General features: G+C 35.3%; 1 protein-coding gene across 3 annotated transcripts in view; it reads right to left on the minus strand.

The window, feature by feature from the left end:
* The window catches only part of LOC128986068 (uncharacterized), a 63,627-nt gene that overhangs the window by 39,440 nt on the left and 8,974 nt on the right, over positions 1–15,213 (minus strand). For all 3 annotated transcript variants that reach the window (XM_054406182.1, XM_054406173.1, XM_054406191.1), the window contains exons 2-3: positions 7,538–11,652; positions 2,538–2,577 (exon numbers count right to left, since the gene is read on the minus strand). In XM_054406182.1, the coding sequence (XP_054262157.1) occupies positions 2,538–2,577; positions 7,538–11,626 (4,129 nt within the window). In that variant the 5' untranslated portion in view covers positions 11,627–11,652. The remainder of the gene's footprint in view (positions 1–2,537; positions 2,578–7,537; positions 11,653–15,213) is intronic.

Raw genomic sequence — 15,213 nt, forward strand, 5'->3', positions numbered from 1 at the left:
AAAAGGTCGTAGGATATTCAAGATAAATGTTAAATATGTTTACCTACGACAGTTTTTAAACTAGATTATTGTTAATATAGTTGATATTAATGTTAAATTTAAAATTATTAATAGCCTTTTTAATTCAGTTTTAAGAGTTGAGAAGATTGACTTAACAGTATTGTTTACTTACTTTACCTAAGGTCGTTTTTTAAAGTAGGCCTAGCCATTTCAGTTCAGTTATTAGACTTGAAAAGTTTCACATAACAGCATTGTTTACTTTCATAACAGCATAGTTTTCCTACTCATAACACGGGTAACAGACCATTGAGGTTGGATTGAGAGAGAAGTAAAATTGTAATGATTCAAACTTCAACTACTTAGCTGTTCAGGCCAATTTAATTGTTGAGTGGTGCAATTAGTCATTGGTACAATTTTTTTGTTGCATCACTGTCAGTGGCAATGAGAGGTTATAGATGAGAACATATCCTCTCTTAGAAGTTATTAGTAGTGATTTTTAGTAATTAAAGCACTGTCGTAGGTAAATAGTGATAATGACACTCGTAGAAGTTTTTAAGGCACTCGCCAATTCTTTAAGTCTCTTATCTAATTTAATTTATTATTGTTATCATCAACTCTAATTCAAACATTGTACCAAAGATCTTTTTAACTACAGTAGAGAGTAGAAAATCCGAACGTCAAAAATCCTAAACGTCAAAAATCCAAACCGCTCCTGAGGGTTTTAAAATATAGAATTAGCACAGAGACAACGGATGTTTTACAATTTTGTGGACCAAACAGTCGGCGCCTGGCAGGGAAATGAGTGAACGCGCCGAGCCAGTCTGTTTCCAATGTCCCTACATATTTTCCTAGGCCCTACATATATTTTTCAAGAAACAAATTCCCCAGTTATATAACAAAAATATCTAAGTACAAAAATCATTATTTTTATTTCATTCCTGGAATCATATAACTGTATTTTTAATACTGTATGCCAAATTATGTGTCTATTAGGCATTTCTGAAACATCCGAACAAATCAGTAATCTGAACTACCTACGGTCTCAATTTGTTTGGATTTTTGACTCTATACTGTATGTTTGCTTTTTAAACAAGTACTCTATACTTGAATAGGAAATTATGACAGTAGTAGGTAGCCTATGGTTACTTGTACCAAAGAAAACTTCCCTTGATAAACTGGCATTTAAAAGATTCACGTCTTGGAAAAGTCAAGTTGCATCATTTTAACACAATTTGCCACAAATATGCGACGCTGCGGTCATTGCACATAGACCGGGAGTTACAGTAGACCCTCTCTAATCCGGCACTGCACCACTCCGTCACTCCAGTAATACGGCGTCTTTTGACGGGGTGAGTTCTTACGCTATCGCGGCAAAATTTATTATCTTATAATTTATAATTGTATAAATTAATAATTATTATCTTATAATTTATTATCTATTTTGATTATCTCCCACGGCCGTGTAGACATCATCATCCACTCACGCGGTCACAAAAACGTCATCGTCGTCTTGCGCGATTGCGTCAAAATCATGAACATATCCAGCGGTCACAGAAAAGTCATCGCCTTCATGCACGATTTCGGCAAAATCATAAAAATCCCCCGCGGAGGTATAGCGTTATAATCGCCTCCCGCGGTCACGGATTTGTCATAGTTGTCATCGCGCGGCAAAATCATGAACATCTCCCGCGGTCATGTAGACATTATCGTTGTCTTCCACGGTCGCGGCAAAAATTTTATCATCTCCCCCGGCCGTGTAAACATTATTGTCTACTCCCCCGGTCACAGAAACGTCATCGTCGTCTTGCGCGATCGCGCCAAAATCATTAACATCTCCTGCGGTCATGTATCATGTAGACATATCGCGGTCTTCCGCGATTACGGAAACGTCATCATCGTTATGCCCGATCGCGGCAATAGCGGTTTGCGATCTTTGGAGACGTGTTTTAATTGCATTTTAAGTGTTTTATCTATAACATTCTAGTAATCCGGCATTTTCACTAATCGGGCAGTATCACGGATTACTGAGAGCCTAGTGTACTTGGTCAACATTACACGCAGACCACAGGCTAGTGATGCAGCAAAGTAAAGAACAGTTTTGCCAACAATTATATGTCATCACTAATCATCATATCCACAAAACAAGTGACGCACATATGCAAAAGACATCCCTGTTAACCACTGCAGAGAATTCAGGGCCTTCAAATAGACCCTTACGGAAATATAAGCTTTTTAATATCATAATAACTCAATAACTCATTTATTTAGCAAGATTAACATTACAAATGCATTAGCCAAGTCAAATTTACTAAAAATAACTATTAACTAACTTTTAAAATAATTAAAATTAATAATACTAAAATATGCGACGGCAGTCTATTTTTATATCACAAGCTGTCAAAGGGTAGAAACTGGCCGTCACATATGTGTGTCGCTGGTCCATATGAATGAATAATTTAGTACTATTGTGAAAGTGCATTATAAGTTAGTTTAACTTAAGATATTAAAAGTAATATACACAAAAGTAAAAAACTTACCACTCTTGGATATCACAATAGAGGGTTGTTTTTTTGTCATCTAAAAGCAAAAGTAAAGAGATTATTAATAAAATAAAATAATGCCATTTTGTATGAAATTAGACAGACAGGCGTAGGAACAATATTTTCCCAGTTTAGTATAAGTAAATATGGATGTAAATTACTCGTTGTTTGCACTAAAGAAATTGTTTTAATCTAATTTAACTTAGATCTTAAAGCTACTTCCTACAACATGAAACAATGTTAGTTTCAGATAAAAAAAAAATATATATTAACTACTTAGTGGTTTTAGTTTGGCGAGGATTTTCGAATATGCCTGACACAACTCAATGTAGATCATCCCTCAAAAGTAATTAGATACAGTTTGGTTTTATCAATTTCAAGATCTCCCAGTCGCATTGGGCTTGTTGTCTGCATTATCTCCTTTTAAAGGATCACAATTTTTTAGTTCTGAGCAGTGCTTCTGAGCAATGCTTTTTCTAAAACGACCTACTGACACTTGACTCTCCTGTAATCTGTATGTATCCAGATTAATTTTAACACCCCTACCATATCAAACCTGCAGACTAAGAAAATTTCCAATTGTCTGATTGGATCCATACTAATATGTTTCCTTTAAAAAGTCAGTTTTATCTCCAGTTTAGACAATATTAGGTTTAACCCTCGAGGGACTTGTGAAGTATAGCTCAGCATATTACTACGATTTAGTAAAAAAAAAATACTTAATTGACAGTGCCAGTCCTGCCCAGCTCTCTACTTGACACACACCACATTCCTGGATTCCCTCAAAACAATGTTTACACCCACCTTCCCCCTAGATTCAATCTGAGATGTGAGTTGTTGAAGGTGGTTGAGTTGCACGCTTTCTAGGGTTTTGTTTTATTTCTTACAAATTCTTAACATAGGACTATTGCGATACATAATAGAATTTTTCTGATAGTAAAATTTGATTTTATAAGAGTGTACAAATATCCTAATAAAACTATGATGATCCTCTTACTTGGTTTTTTTACAAATAAATGTTTTTCTATTACCGGTAATCAATCAATCAATCCTCATGCTCTTAACAACGACTTAAAATCCTAATTAAACCATTTAAAAGAACTCATTATGGTTGATTTTTTTTTATATTACCGTACTCATAAATAGTTGTTATAGGCTACAGTTGGCAATTTAAAATAAATTGGTTCCTTATCACTTTGGTTATAATTTAACTACAAAATTATGTGAAAAACCCAAATGAAATTGCCTAAATTGAATAATTTTGTACAATTTTGTGATGCGGAAAATGTTCTATAGCATTTTAAAGGTTAAGTGCCTGCTTTAAGGTTGAAGAGTACTTTGTTAAATAGGTTTAACGAGGGTTTCTGCTATAGAGGTGATAAAGTTTGTTTATAATTAAATGTTAATAGCTGATGATAAAATAGACTTTGGTAAAATGTTAATAGCCAAATTTGATCAAAAATATGTCTAGATCAACAAGCAAACTATACCAGTTTACTTATTCTCATAGGTGTAGAGTCGCGTCCATACTACGAGGGTTATTCCAAAAGTAAAGTCTGATTCGCTGTAAGTAGTTGAAGTGAGCACCACAAGGACAAAACACACATGCGCGCCGACTACCGGCATGCCTTGCGCGTCACGCGCCGCCATTAGCGTTTTTATTGTTGTTGTGTGCTGTTTATAGTGTCAGTTCACAATGTTTAAGACAATTGATCGGCCCGTCGATAAGTATGCGCAGTGATACAGATTTTCTCTGCAAGAAAACTTTCAGCGGCAGAAATTCATCGGCAGATTACTGAAGTTTACGGTCCTAACATAATTAGAGACAGTAAAAAGTGCAAGCTTTTAATGAAGGACAGGAAAATGTGCATGATGAATCAAAGTCGGGCTGACCATCAGTGATTTAAGAAGATTTGGTCAATGCGGTTAACGAAAAAATTGTGAAGATCGACGATTCACTATTTCAGATCTCCACTTGTTTTCCACTTTTTTATTTCCACATTTAGATTTTCACTTTTTACGCTACCTACTTGACAGCAACCGCTTCGACAAAGATGATGAAGTGAAAGAAGCAGTTAAAAACTGGTTATCTTCGCAGGCGGCTGATTTCTACGTCTAAGGCATTCAAAAGCTTATTGAACGATGAGACAAATGTTTTAAGTATGGAAATTATGTAGAAAAATAGACTAATGTGCAAGGAATATAAATAAAACAATTATTTTAGAAACAAATGATTTTTAATTTGTTTTTCTTAACCGGACCTTACTTTTGGAATAACCCTTGTAGTAGCAGTTGGTCAGGTGTTTACCATGTTTAACCCTCCAAGTGTCCATAGTAATGGTATTAATATCCGCCCATTTATTGCGCAATCGCAGGGTTTTATTAAAATGTATCTTAGAAACTTAAAAACACTCTAAAGTATACTGTTTTATATATCATTTTGATTGGGAAATTATGGGCTTCAATGTAATATATACAACATTACAAAACAAATTCTCAACAATTTTTGTGGGGTTAACATTTCTCAAAAATTATAAAATAAATGAAAAAAATTTATGTTTGCGCTCAATAAATTTTTATAATTTTAGGTCTACAAGTATTTTAAAATAGCCACTTTGTTCTAAATTTTATGAGGATTCCAAAAATATAATATAAGGAAGTAGGTTTGCAAATAAAAAACAGGTGAAAAACAGATTTCGTACATTTAGCGTTAGCTAAGAATGCATAGCCTAACCATAGCTAGGAATCTGGCGGATAATTTACATCAATATCACTACCTACTTCTTCAGGATCATCAACCAGCCCTTCAAAATCACTTAAATCTTCTTAGGCCAATTCTACACGAGCGTGAAAACCGCGACGGGGCCGTCGCGTGACCACGCTGATGTTTTTTGCAAACTACACGTGGCGGGATCCCCATCGCGTGAAGTCCGCGTGAAACCCGTCGTGCCATTCTACACGAGGCGGTTCAGACGCGGGATGGACACAGTGGAGCTAGGTTGGAAGGTTTGATTCCCATGTTATTCTTATGGAGAAAATTAAATTTGTTGCAGTTTACTTATTAATGGATATATGTTGATAACATTTGGCAAATGTATTTATTTCATCCTATACTATTGACCTATATGGTCAAAAAAACACGTTTTACCTTCCCCGTAGCAGACAAAAATGATAGAAAAATGAAAAATGTAATCAGACAAGTTGAAATTCGCTTAGTCTGCAGGTTTGCTGCGGTGGGGGTATTATAACTGGTGACAACTTTAACATGGGGATGGAATGCAAAGGTACAGGCTTCTCTATTTTCTTCCTACGCTGTAAATAAAACATGTGATTGGAATTTCTTCCATTTTTTTTCTGTTTATATTTTGTTGTTAAAAATTTTGTCACCAGCATGGCAACCCATAAAGCTCAGGTTAATTTTTTCAAATTTAAAATTCATTTTTTGTCCTTGTATTTGAGCCTATTTTAATTTTTAAAGGGATTCTGCACATCTACAGGAAAATATCTTTCTAACGGTGTGCGTAGATTTTCTCTGCGATGCACACAAGCTGAGAAAAATGTTTTAAAGAAACGTGCTTGCCTATTAATATATAGATTGGTTTAAATTGACAATGTTATGATTCGTTAGTTCCAAACCATGTTAAAACATTTTCATATGTTAATTTCAAACATAAGTTCGGTGTTGAATTATGTGGTTAGTTCGACGATCCTCTTAAAGACCTGAATTTTTTACTTTGAAACACATGTTGTACCCTTGAAATTTGTTGTCCCAATTGCTTTGCCGGATGGTGTCAATCGCTTAGTAAAAATATCCCACGTTTCATGCATGTCAATAGCTTTCAGAATACAGCATGTATTATTTTATGTACAAACTTTGTTTAAATATTATAAATATTTTAAAATTAAAAAATTATTTTAAAATCTACATTTTGCTATTAGCATGCAAATACCGCTGATATTACTTGAACATTTGTATATAAACGCCACAGACTAAGTGCATTTCTTCGCTTTTCAGAGTGAACCATGATGTAATCTTAATCATTGTTAAGTGGAGGCCGAGCCTCTAACTCGCAAATAAACTTTTCGGTGTCGAACATCTTTAAAACTAGAACGCAACCGTAGTAGGCCTACAATAATAGATCAGAGTTGAGCTGGCGCCCGCGGTGACAACGCTACGTGGGCGGGATTCCCGACGCGGGTTTGACACCGACCTCGACGTCAACACCGCGCCCCCGCCTACTGCCGCGTCCTTCCGCGACGTGAATCCCGCTCGTGTAGACACGCCAATCTACCACAATGGTTCCTGTCGAGTGCACGGTCCCGACGCGGGAATTCCGTCGCGGTTTTCACACTCGTGTAGAATGGGCCTTATAATGCACTAAGTATATCACTTCTTTTTATTTTTAACACTAAAACAATGATAAACGTAATAAAACACATCAGTCATCAGTGCGAGGTTAACCCAGTTGTTTACAAACACGCACGTCATCTGTCTGCTACAATATTTTCGGAACAAAAATGAAAAGCGTCCAGAAACAGACATCAGGAGAAAGCTTAGAATCTGCCGAAAACAACGATACCAATCTTGATCCAGTTCAATCTGATTCAGTCAGTCCCAGAGCCTTCGCCGTTTAAATGATGTTTGTGTGTCGCAAAAGCGACGCATAACACCACAGCGGGTGTGTTGTGGGTCGATTACGCGACGCTTAACACTCGGAGGGTTAAAGAATGGCACGCATAATGACCTCATGCTGCCCGTCCACACAACCTTCCCCCAAAACGCAACTAGCCTGTGGGTGAAGACTCTTAAAAAGTCATGATAGAATGGTTTCTAGATAGTCTGAATTAACTTATTACCTGATTACTGTTGAAAGAATCCCTTCTTTAAGCCAAGGATAGTTTCAACATTAAGCAGGTAACTTAAACCTCTATTAAATACCCACTTAGTAAACATATTAAAAGTATGATTAAAATTATAAGAAAAATTGAATGTTTACCTCTTTTGAGTAATGCTCATAAGTTGAGCTATCATGTCTCTTTCTCATTTTCCTCGCTGGTTTAAATTTTTCAGAATTATCTGGTCCAAGGTAGCGAATTCTTTTGGTATAAGGAATATTTTTTTCATTGTGATGCCTTGGTCTATTTTTATTTTTTAGAGTTACATATACACTTCCATCTTCTATATTTATTTTCCTGTTATCATTTTCACTAGAACTTCCATTTGTAGTGTTAGTGTTGGAAAATTCACTGCTTGTAACAGAAGATTCTTGACTGGATTGAGATGTTTGACTCGATGATGATGAATCACTTTCTCTGTACCTTTTCAAATTTCTAAACCTAGTTTCACTCTTTCTTCCTCGTTGCCTTAGTTTACTTTTTAAAATACTTCTTTCCAGACATTTTTTTTGCCATTCTAGATCACGTTTCATCAGCTTTCTTTTTATTGAATTGAGACCCAACACTTTTTTCAACAGTTTAAGAGCCTTTTCATCAAGTCCTAACAGATCCAATATTGGTGTTCTTGATTTTAGAACTTTATTTGAACCGTCTTGTCTTTTGGTGGTATCTGAATTACTTGGCATATTATCATGGACAGATATTGAGTCTTTCTTAAAATAAATACTTTCATTTCGTTCATGTTCATCTGCTGTAGCTTGGTCCGACTTATTATAGTTTTTATAGTTCAAGGACTGGGCAGTGTTCATATCAGCTATAGTTCTCACTTTTAGAGAAGTGCTATTTGGGGGATAAGGAGGCTCAGAAACAGGGCCTAAAGGTTGGGGCTGATTGTAGATACCACTACCATAATTGACATCCGGGTGGCCCATTGATTGATTAAACATTTGTGGATCTTGCATGCTACTTGAAGGATGCGCATATTGATTGTACATTAGATGTTCCCTGAGATGCATGTTATGATCAAACTGTTGGTACATGGGGCCTTGTGTGAAGGTTCTTTGCATTGCAAGATGACTCTGTTGAGTGGACATAGGATGGCCTTGCTGATTCATAGCAGCGCCATGGTGGGCTTGGAGTGATTGATTTAAACCACTGGTGTAGTGTTCTGGAGGTGTAGGTTGGTGTGAAATAACTGGGCCCATTTGTTTTGGGATTTGTTTTGTGATTTGATTATTACCAGATTTTTGTAGATTTTTATTCGACGGTTCTTCAGGTTCCATCAAATATTCATCAACAATAGCTATGTCTGAATCTGATCCTGACTGCTCTGATACTCTGTTCAATTCTTCAGTGAACATGTCAAAAAACTCTTCATCATCAATTTTTTTTACACGATTTTTGTTTATAATTGATAGAACCTTGTCATAAGTCATGGGACTATCGGGATTTTTTTCATTTACCTTTTCACCATCCCTGGAAAGGATTAATCCTTTAGACTTAATGTCAACTGGTTCAGAGCCGAGGTCATTTAAGACCTCATTTTTAACTTCTTCACTTTCTTCTTCCTCTTCTGCTGAAGAAACATATTCACTGTCGCCAGTTTCATCATTTATCTCTGAAGAAGCACTTTCATCAAGATCACAAACTTCTTCATTTTCATCCGAATATGAACCGCTGTCAGACAACCCTTTGTAAATGTCACAAGAGCCTTCTTCAGATTTATCTAAGTCTTCTTCTTCATTAATTTGATCTCCTTTCTCATCACAATTGTTTTCATCCTGTGGTTTTAATTCTTTATCTAAGCTTGGATCAGTCTGATCAGAAATCTGATTGTCCAGTTGGAAGTTATTATTCAGCCATTCGTCTTGTACTTTATTCTGTTTAGATGCACTATCTATGATAGAGGGACATTCTGTATCTTCAAGTTCGGTATCTGAGGAGGAATGTCGTGGAACTGAACAGTCCGTATCAATTGTATGTGACTTTTCCATTTGAGTATTTGATGTCTCGTTCTTTGTATCAACCAAATTAATCACAGGCATTTCCTCCATTCTGTTAGTGATAGCACATTCAATATCATTGGGTTTACAAATATCAAATACTGCTTCACTTTTGGCTGTTGTATTATCTAAATTGTAATATTCTATACAATTTGAGTTATTCTCAACTTGTTTGCAAGCAATTATTCCGGAATCTTCCTTAAAAATGAGTTTATTGGGATCATCTTCTCCTTCAGCCTGTTCAACTTTAGTTTCAAATGTCTTTTGATTGACATCCTGTATACTCATTTGATCATGTTCAATGTAAAGCTCATTATTTTCTAGTGATTTTATAGGGATGGAATTTCCTGTATCTTCTTTGGTGATGCTATCTTCAGAGTCTGATGATATAACAAGGTTAATATCAGAAACAGCACTTTTACACTTAATTTCAGATTGTTTTCCAAAATTATTATCAACATCCAAAGATATTTCATTATCATCACAGGGTTTCAAGTGTTCTTCCATACTGTCTTTTACCTGTTGGTTTGTTTGTTCCTCAATTACAGACTCATCATAAACTTCAAGTTTAACAAACTCATCATTGGATTTATTTGGACTACCATCATTATCATCACATTTGATAACAGGTTTACTAATTTTCAACTCTTCATCTTTTTTACCAGAGTCATCATATTTTATTTGGTTTGTTTCTGTGGTATTCAAATTAAGAGATTCACGTGTACCATCATTGTCAGTGTTCAGCAGAATATTCTCAGTGCTTCCATTTGAAACCTTCATGATGATGACATCTTCTATATCTGATTTATTAGATTTAACTTCAGGTAAGTCAATTTCAATGGATTTAGTTAAATCATTATTATCTTTGTTAGTTGTTTCTCTTTCACATGTAGTTTCATTTGGTTCTTTTCTAGCGTTGTCGCATACTGAGGATTCATCATCTTCCACTGATACTGTTGTGTTTTGTGAAATATTGTCAGTGTTCAGCAGAATATTCTCAGTGCTTCCATTTGAAACCTTCATAATGATGACATCTTCTATATCTGATTTATTAGATTTAACTTCAGGTAAGTCAATATCAGTGGATTCAGTTAAATCATTATTATCTTTGTTAGTTGTTTCTCTTTCACATGTAGATTCATTTGGTTCTTTTCTAGCGTTGCCGCATACTAAGGATTCATCATCTTCTACCGATACTGTTGTGTTTTGTGAAATTTCAATGACTGTGGGATGTAAAGGAATCTCTTGTGACAGCTTACTATTGTCAACCTCAATGTTAGTTTTAATTTCCACATCCAAATTTGTATTTACTGCATTAAGATTTGAGGAACAAGAACTTGGTTGAGAAAAATCAACGTTTTCATCTTTGTTAATCTTGGCACAATTTGGACTGTTCACAATTAGATCTAACGAGTCTTCTGTTTTAGGGCAAGTTAAAGAATCAGTTTCTTTAGACACTGTACTAACCTTGGCTGCAGTCTGTTGATTACTAAAATTATTTTCATTTTCAGACTGTTGGCTACTTACATTGTTTTCAAGAGGCTCACTATTCTTTTTATCTCTTTCGGTCAAGACATTTATGTTTTCATTACAGTTATCCCTTTCTTCATCACTTAATTTTTCACCCTCATTTACTTCATCAATTTTATCTATTTTTCTCACCAAAGAGTGTGAAATGTTTTCACTAGTTGCGTTAGGTGTAAAAACAAAGTCTTTACTTTCACTTTGGGCCCTTCTACCTCTCTTGTTTGTTGGTGTAGAAATTAAATCTAATTTACTGGAACTCGATGATCGTTTTATTTTTTTACCTGAATCTACTAAATCTGAACATGAAGTTGAACTACGACGAGGTCTGAGGGATCTTCTAGAACCTGAAGGCGAAGGTGTTTTTTTGGGTGTTAATTTAGGAGACTCTTGAGATTTATCATTCAAACTCAGGTTTTCCAATTTACCCCTATCATCCACATCATCATTGCTAATTTTATTTTCAATGTTGGTTGTATCACCATTAGTCTTTCTTTTAGAATCATTTTGCGTAATCTTGCGTCTTGATTTACGCACGTTCTGTTTGACATCTTCGCCTGCTTCTTTTTCTATTGATTCGTCTTGCTCAACATTTTTAGGAGTATTTACCTGTTTCGCTGAAGACCTTGTCAGGCGGTTTCTTGGTGTACTTGCCTTTTCCATACTTTTGCTTTAGATATCTTCATTAACTGTAACAAAAATATCAAAAAAACTTCAGAAACATACACATAATTATTTGTATTCCACATTATTAGTTTTTTTTTTTTTTTTTTTTTTTGTAATTTAAGTTCCTTTAAATAACGCAAGGCTGTTACAAATTGTTTTAGCTATTGTATAGTAATTAGGTTTATAGCTCTCATTAGTAACAACAGCAAAATAAATAGACTTCCATAACTAGACGTATGAATAACCAAGAAAGCATAGTGTTTATTCTTATAAAGAGTTTGTCATTAAACATTGATTATCCTTGGTTTCTTACCTATTATACTTAGCAAAAATCTTAGTGACTAAATTTGATTATTTAAATATTTTGAGCTCTGGTACAAATGCTAAAGACCATGCTTGTTTTGAGAATGAGGATCATCGAAAAGTCTGTGTAAACAACTATTGGGACGGGGCACTTGTGGAGTAAACCTGAAATCTGACACGATTAACTAAACTGTGTCTCAATTCAACGCTCAAATATTTTTGGGATAGAAATAGGTGGTGAGGATTTCAGAAATGTAGTGTTAGTGTAAGTCAGCCTAACATAAGTGCAAAAACCTAATGAGTAGTGATGGGAACAACTGATTGAAAACAACCAATTCAATCAATTGTCGGAAAACAACCGACTAGTCAGTTGTTCTCCCGGATATGATTGAAACTAGTCACTTCATACTCCCGGTCCTACCAAGACCAACTACAAAGATTTTTAGTTGGTCCTGGGTCGTACGGCAACTGGAACCAGTCAACCAATCGTTGGAATAACTGGAAACATTCAAACGTCGGTGATTGAAACTAGTCGTAAGAACCATACTGACTGTTGTTGAGACTGACTGGTGAATGAAAAGGGTTGTAGATAAACTATTGTACTGTACACTAATAGGGAACAGTGTTTAGGTATAATTAAAATAATGTAAAAATGTGTATTTTTTATGTCTTAAAAAAGTGTTTAATTTCCAAGTCACTATTTTTTAAGTATTGTACTCATGATTTAGATGTAAATGACTTATACAGTAACATCTGCTTTAAAACCAGGTAATGAACAAATAGGAGTATTTGTTTTACTGAGTTTAGTTTGAGAAAGTAGGACTCCTGAATAATTTATAACTTGTCCTGTATAAACTAAATGTTATTAAGTAATAATACAAATTAAAATTCAACACAAAAGACAACAAACAATAAATCAACAACAAAGACTCAAACGTTTCCAGTAATAATGTGATTGTTTTCCTTGCAATAATGACTGAAACCATTGCGCCGATTGAACACCACCAGTTGTTGTAGAGGAATTCACTCGGTTTATTACTCAACTGAAAAACCCGTCTATAAACAACCAAAAACTCAACAAAAAACAACCGATTGACTCGAGTCGATTGTTTTTTCCAGTGGGTTGTCCTATCACTACTAATGAGTATTTTTTATTTAAGATTGGTTTTTTTAGAAACCAATCTTATCAACATCTTTTATCTTTATCAACATAAAACCGTGGATTGAAAGCTCTTATTTCCTACTTGTGCCTTTTAAGAATAGATAAAAAGACTTAAGAGGGCTTTATTAGCTAATAGCCCAGTCAATAAAGGTTTTTTATCGCAACTAAATAATGGAAAGTTGGATTTTTTATGTGATAGAGCCTTAGTATTTCTTATCTTGATTAAAAATGGCTTACATAATATTATTGAGTTTTCTACGTGGCTCATGATATAATTTAACAAGGTTTGTACCAAAGATAAGTGGGTCGACAAAAATATTTTACTAACAGTGAGGCGCTTCATTTAGTTACGGTTTAGCTTAAAACAGATTGTTTTGTTAGTAAAGTAAAAAGTAGGAAGCTTAGGATTTGTATCAAACAGTTGAGAACTTAGGGATGCCGGTGCATACAACTGGGGTGCGACGCACCGACGCGTCAGGTAGGGCTGCGCGGATGTTATAGAAGCCTGCACGCACTATCTTTGCCAACGCCCCCACTACATTAGTTCGTTCAGACGACTAACCATAAATATATTTTTTGAACCATTTTGGGTATTTTATTTGAAAAAAATATATAGAGGGTAAAACAAAATGACTAACATAAATAAATACATGTACGCCTAATAAACATGTCTTTAAGGATGGGAAGTTTCCCAGAATGTTGGAAACATAGCCTAGTAATCCCCCTTCCAAAAATGAACAATGCATCAATGGTTTCACACTTTAGACCTGTATCATTGTTGCCTATGTTATCAAAAATACTAGAGAAGGTTGTTGTACACCAGATAACGCACTTCATTGATACAGAACATATTTTAGATGTTAACCAATCTGGTTTTAGACGGGGACACAGTACATGCACAGCTTTGCTTAATATGATTGATTGACAAAATTTACAACGCCAAAAATAACAAGCTATGCAGCGTATTGTCGTCATTAAATTATACACAGGCATTTGATTCTGTAAACCATAGCATGTTAATTTCAAAGTTAAAAAACTTCAGATTTGACGGTACGGCTGTAGAGTGGATGACCACATATTTGAGTGGGAGATCACAGATTACAAAGGTGGGAAATCAGCTCTCATCCTCACTGGCAACGACAGTCAGTGTTCCCCAGGGAAGTTGTCTTGGTCCTATCTTATTTAATATGTATATAGTAGGTATTGAATCTGTATTGGATTTTGAGATATGTATTCTTATGCTGACGACTGCCAAATCTTCTTATCATACCAGCCTACTTTGGTAGGGGAGGCATTACAACATATGAGTAGTGACCTTTTAAAGGTTTGTGAATGGTCTAGGGATCATGGGTTGAAACTATACCCTGAAAAATGCTCCGCTATGCACTTTGCCAATGCAGCAGCCTATGAGCAGTTGGAAAAACACAGCATCAAAGTTACAGTTGATAAATCAGAGCTATCAACTTCCAAAAGCATTAAGATTCTTGGGGTGACGATTGACTCACAGCTGACCTTTTCTAACCATGTCAAACAGATAAGCAAAAGTGTTGTTGGAAAATTAAAAGTTCTTAATAGGTTTAGAACATTGCTCCCAGCAAACATCAAGTTGAGGTTGGTCAAATCCCTGATTTTCCCTACCTTAAATTACTGCCTAGCCTACGTTTTTGGATACAGTTTAACACAGGAACAGATCACTATACTACACAGGCTACAGAATTGCTCTCTAAGGTTTGTATACAACCTCAAAAAGTATGACCATATTACAAGTCACCGTAGGATGTCGAATACAATTTCCGTCCAGGAGAGCTGTGATAAGCAGGTTGTCTGTATCGTTCACAAGACACTTATCACTGATGCACCACAATATTTAAAGGAAAAACTGAAAGCGAGGTCAGCCGTGAGAGAGCGCAGAACTAGACAGGACTTGTTGCTTGACATACCAAGGGTTGTTCTTGATGCTGGTAGAAAGGGGTTTTCTTACTTTGGGCCGGCTCAGTACAATGCACTTCCTTGTTCACTAAAAGCACTGTCTTACAACAAATTAAAAACTCGCCTGAAGGATTTGTAATAAAATTTTTATTTTGTTTTGTAGTGTTAAGAATTTTTGTTTAGTTTTATT

This window comes from Macrosteles quadrilineatus, unplaced genomic scaffold, assembly GCF_028750875.1.
Source record: "Macrosteles quadrilineatus isolate MER2022 unplaced genomic scaffold, UCM_ALF_1.0 Scaffold_1__1_contigs__length_201487025, whole genome shotgun sequence".
In the NCBI taxonomy this organism is placed as follows: Eukaryota; Metazoa; Arthropoda; class Insecta; order Hemiptera; family Cicadellidae; genus Macrosteles; species Macrosteles quadrilineatus.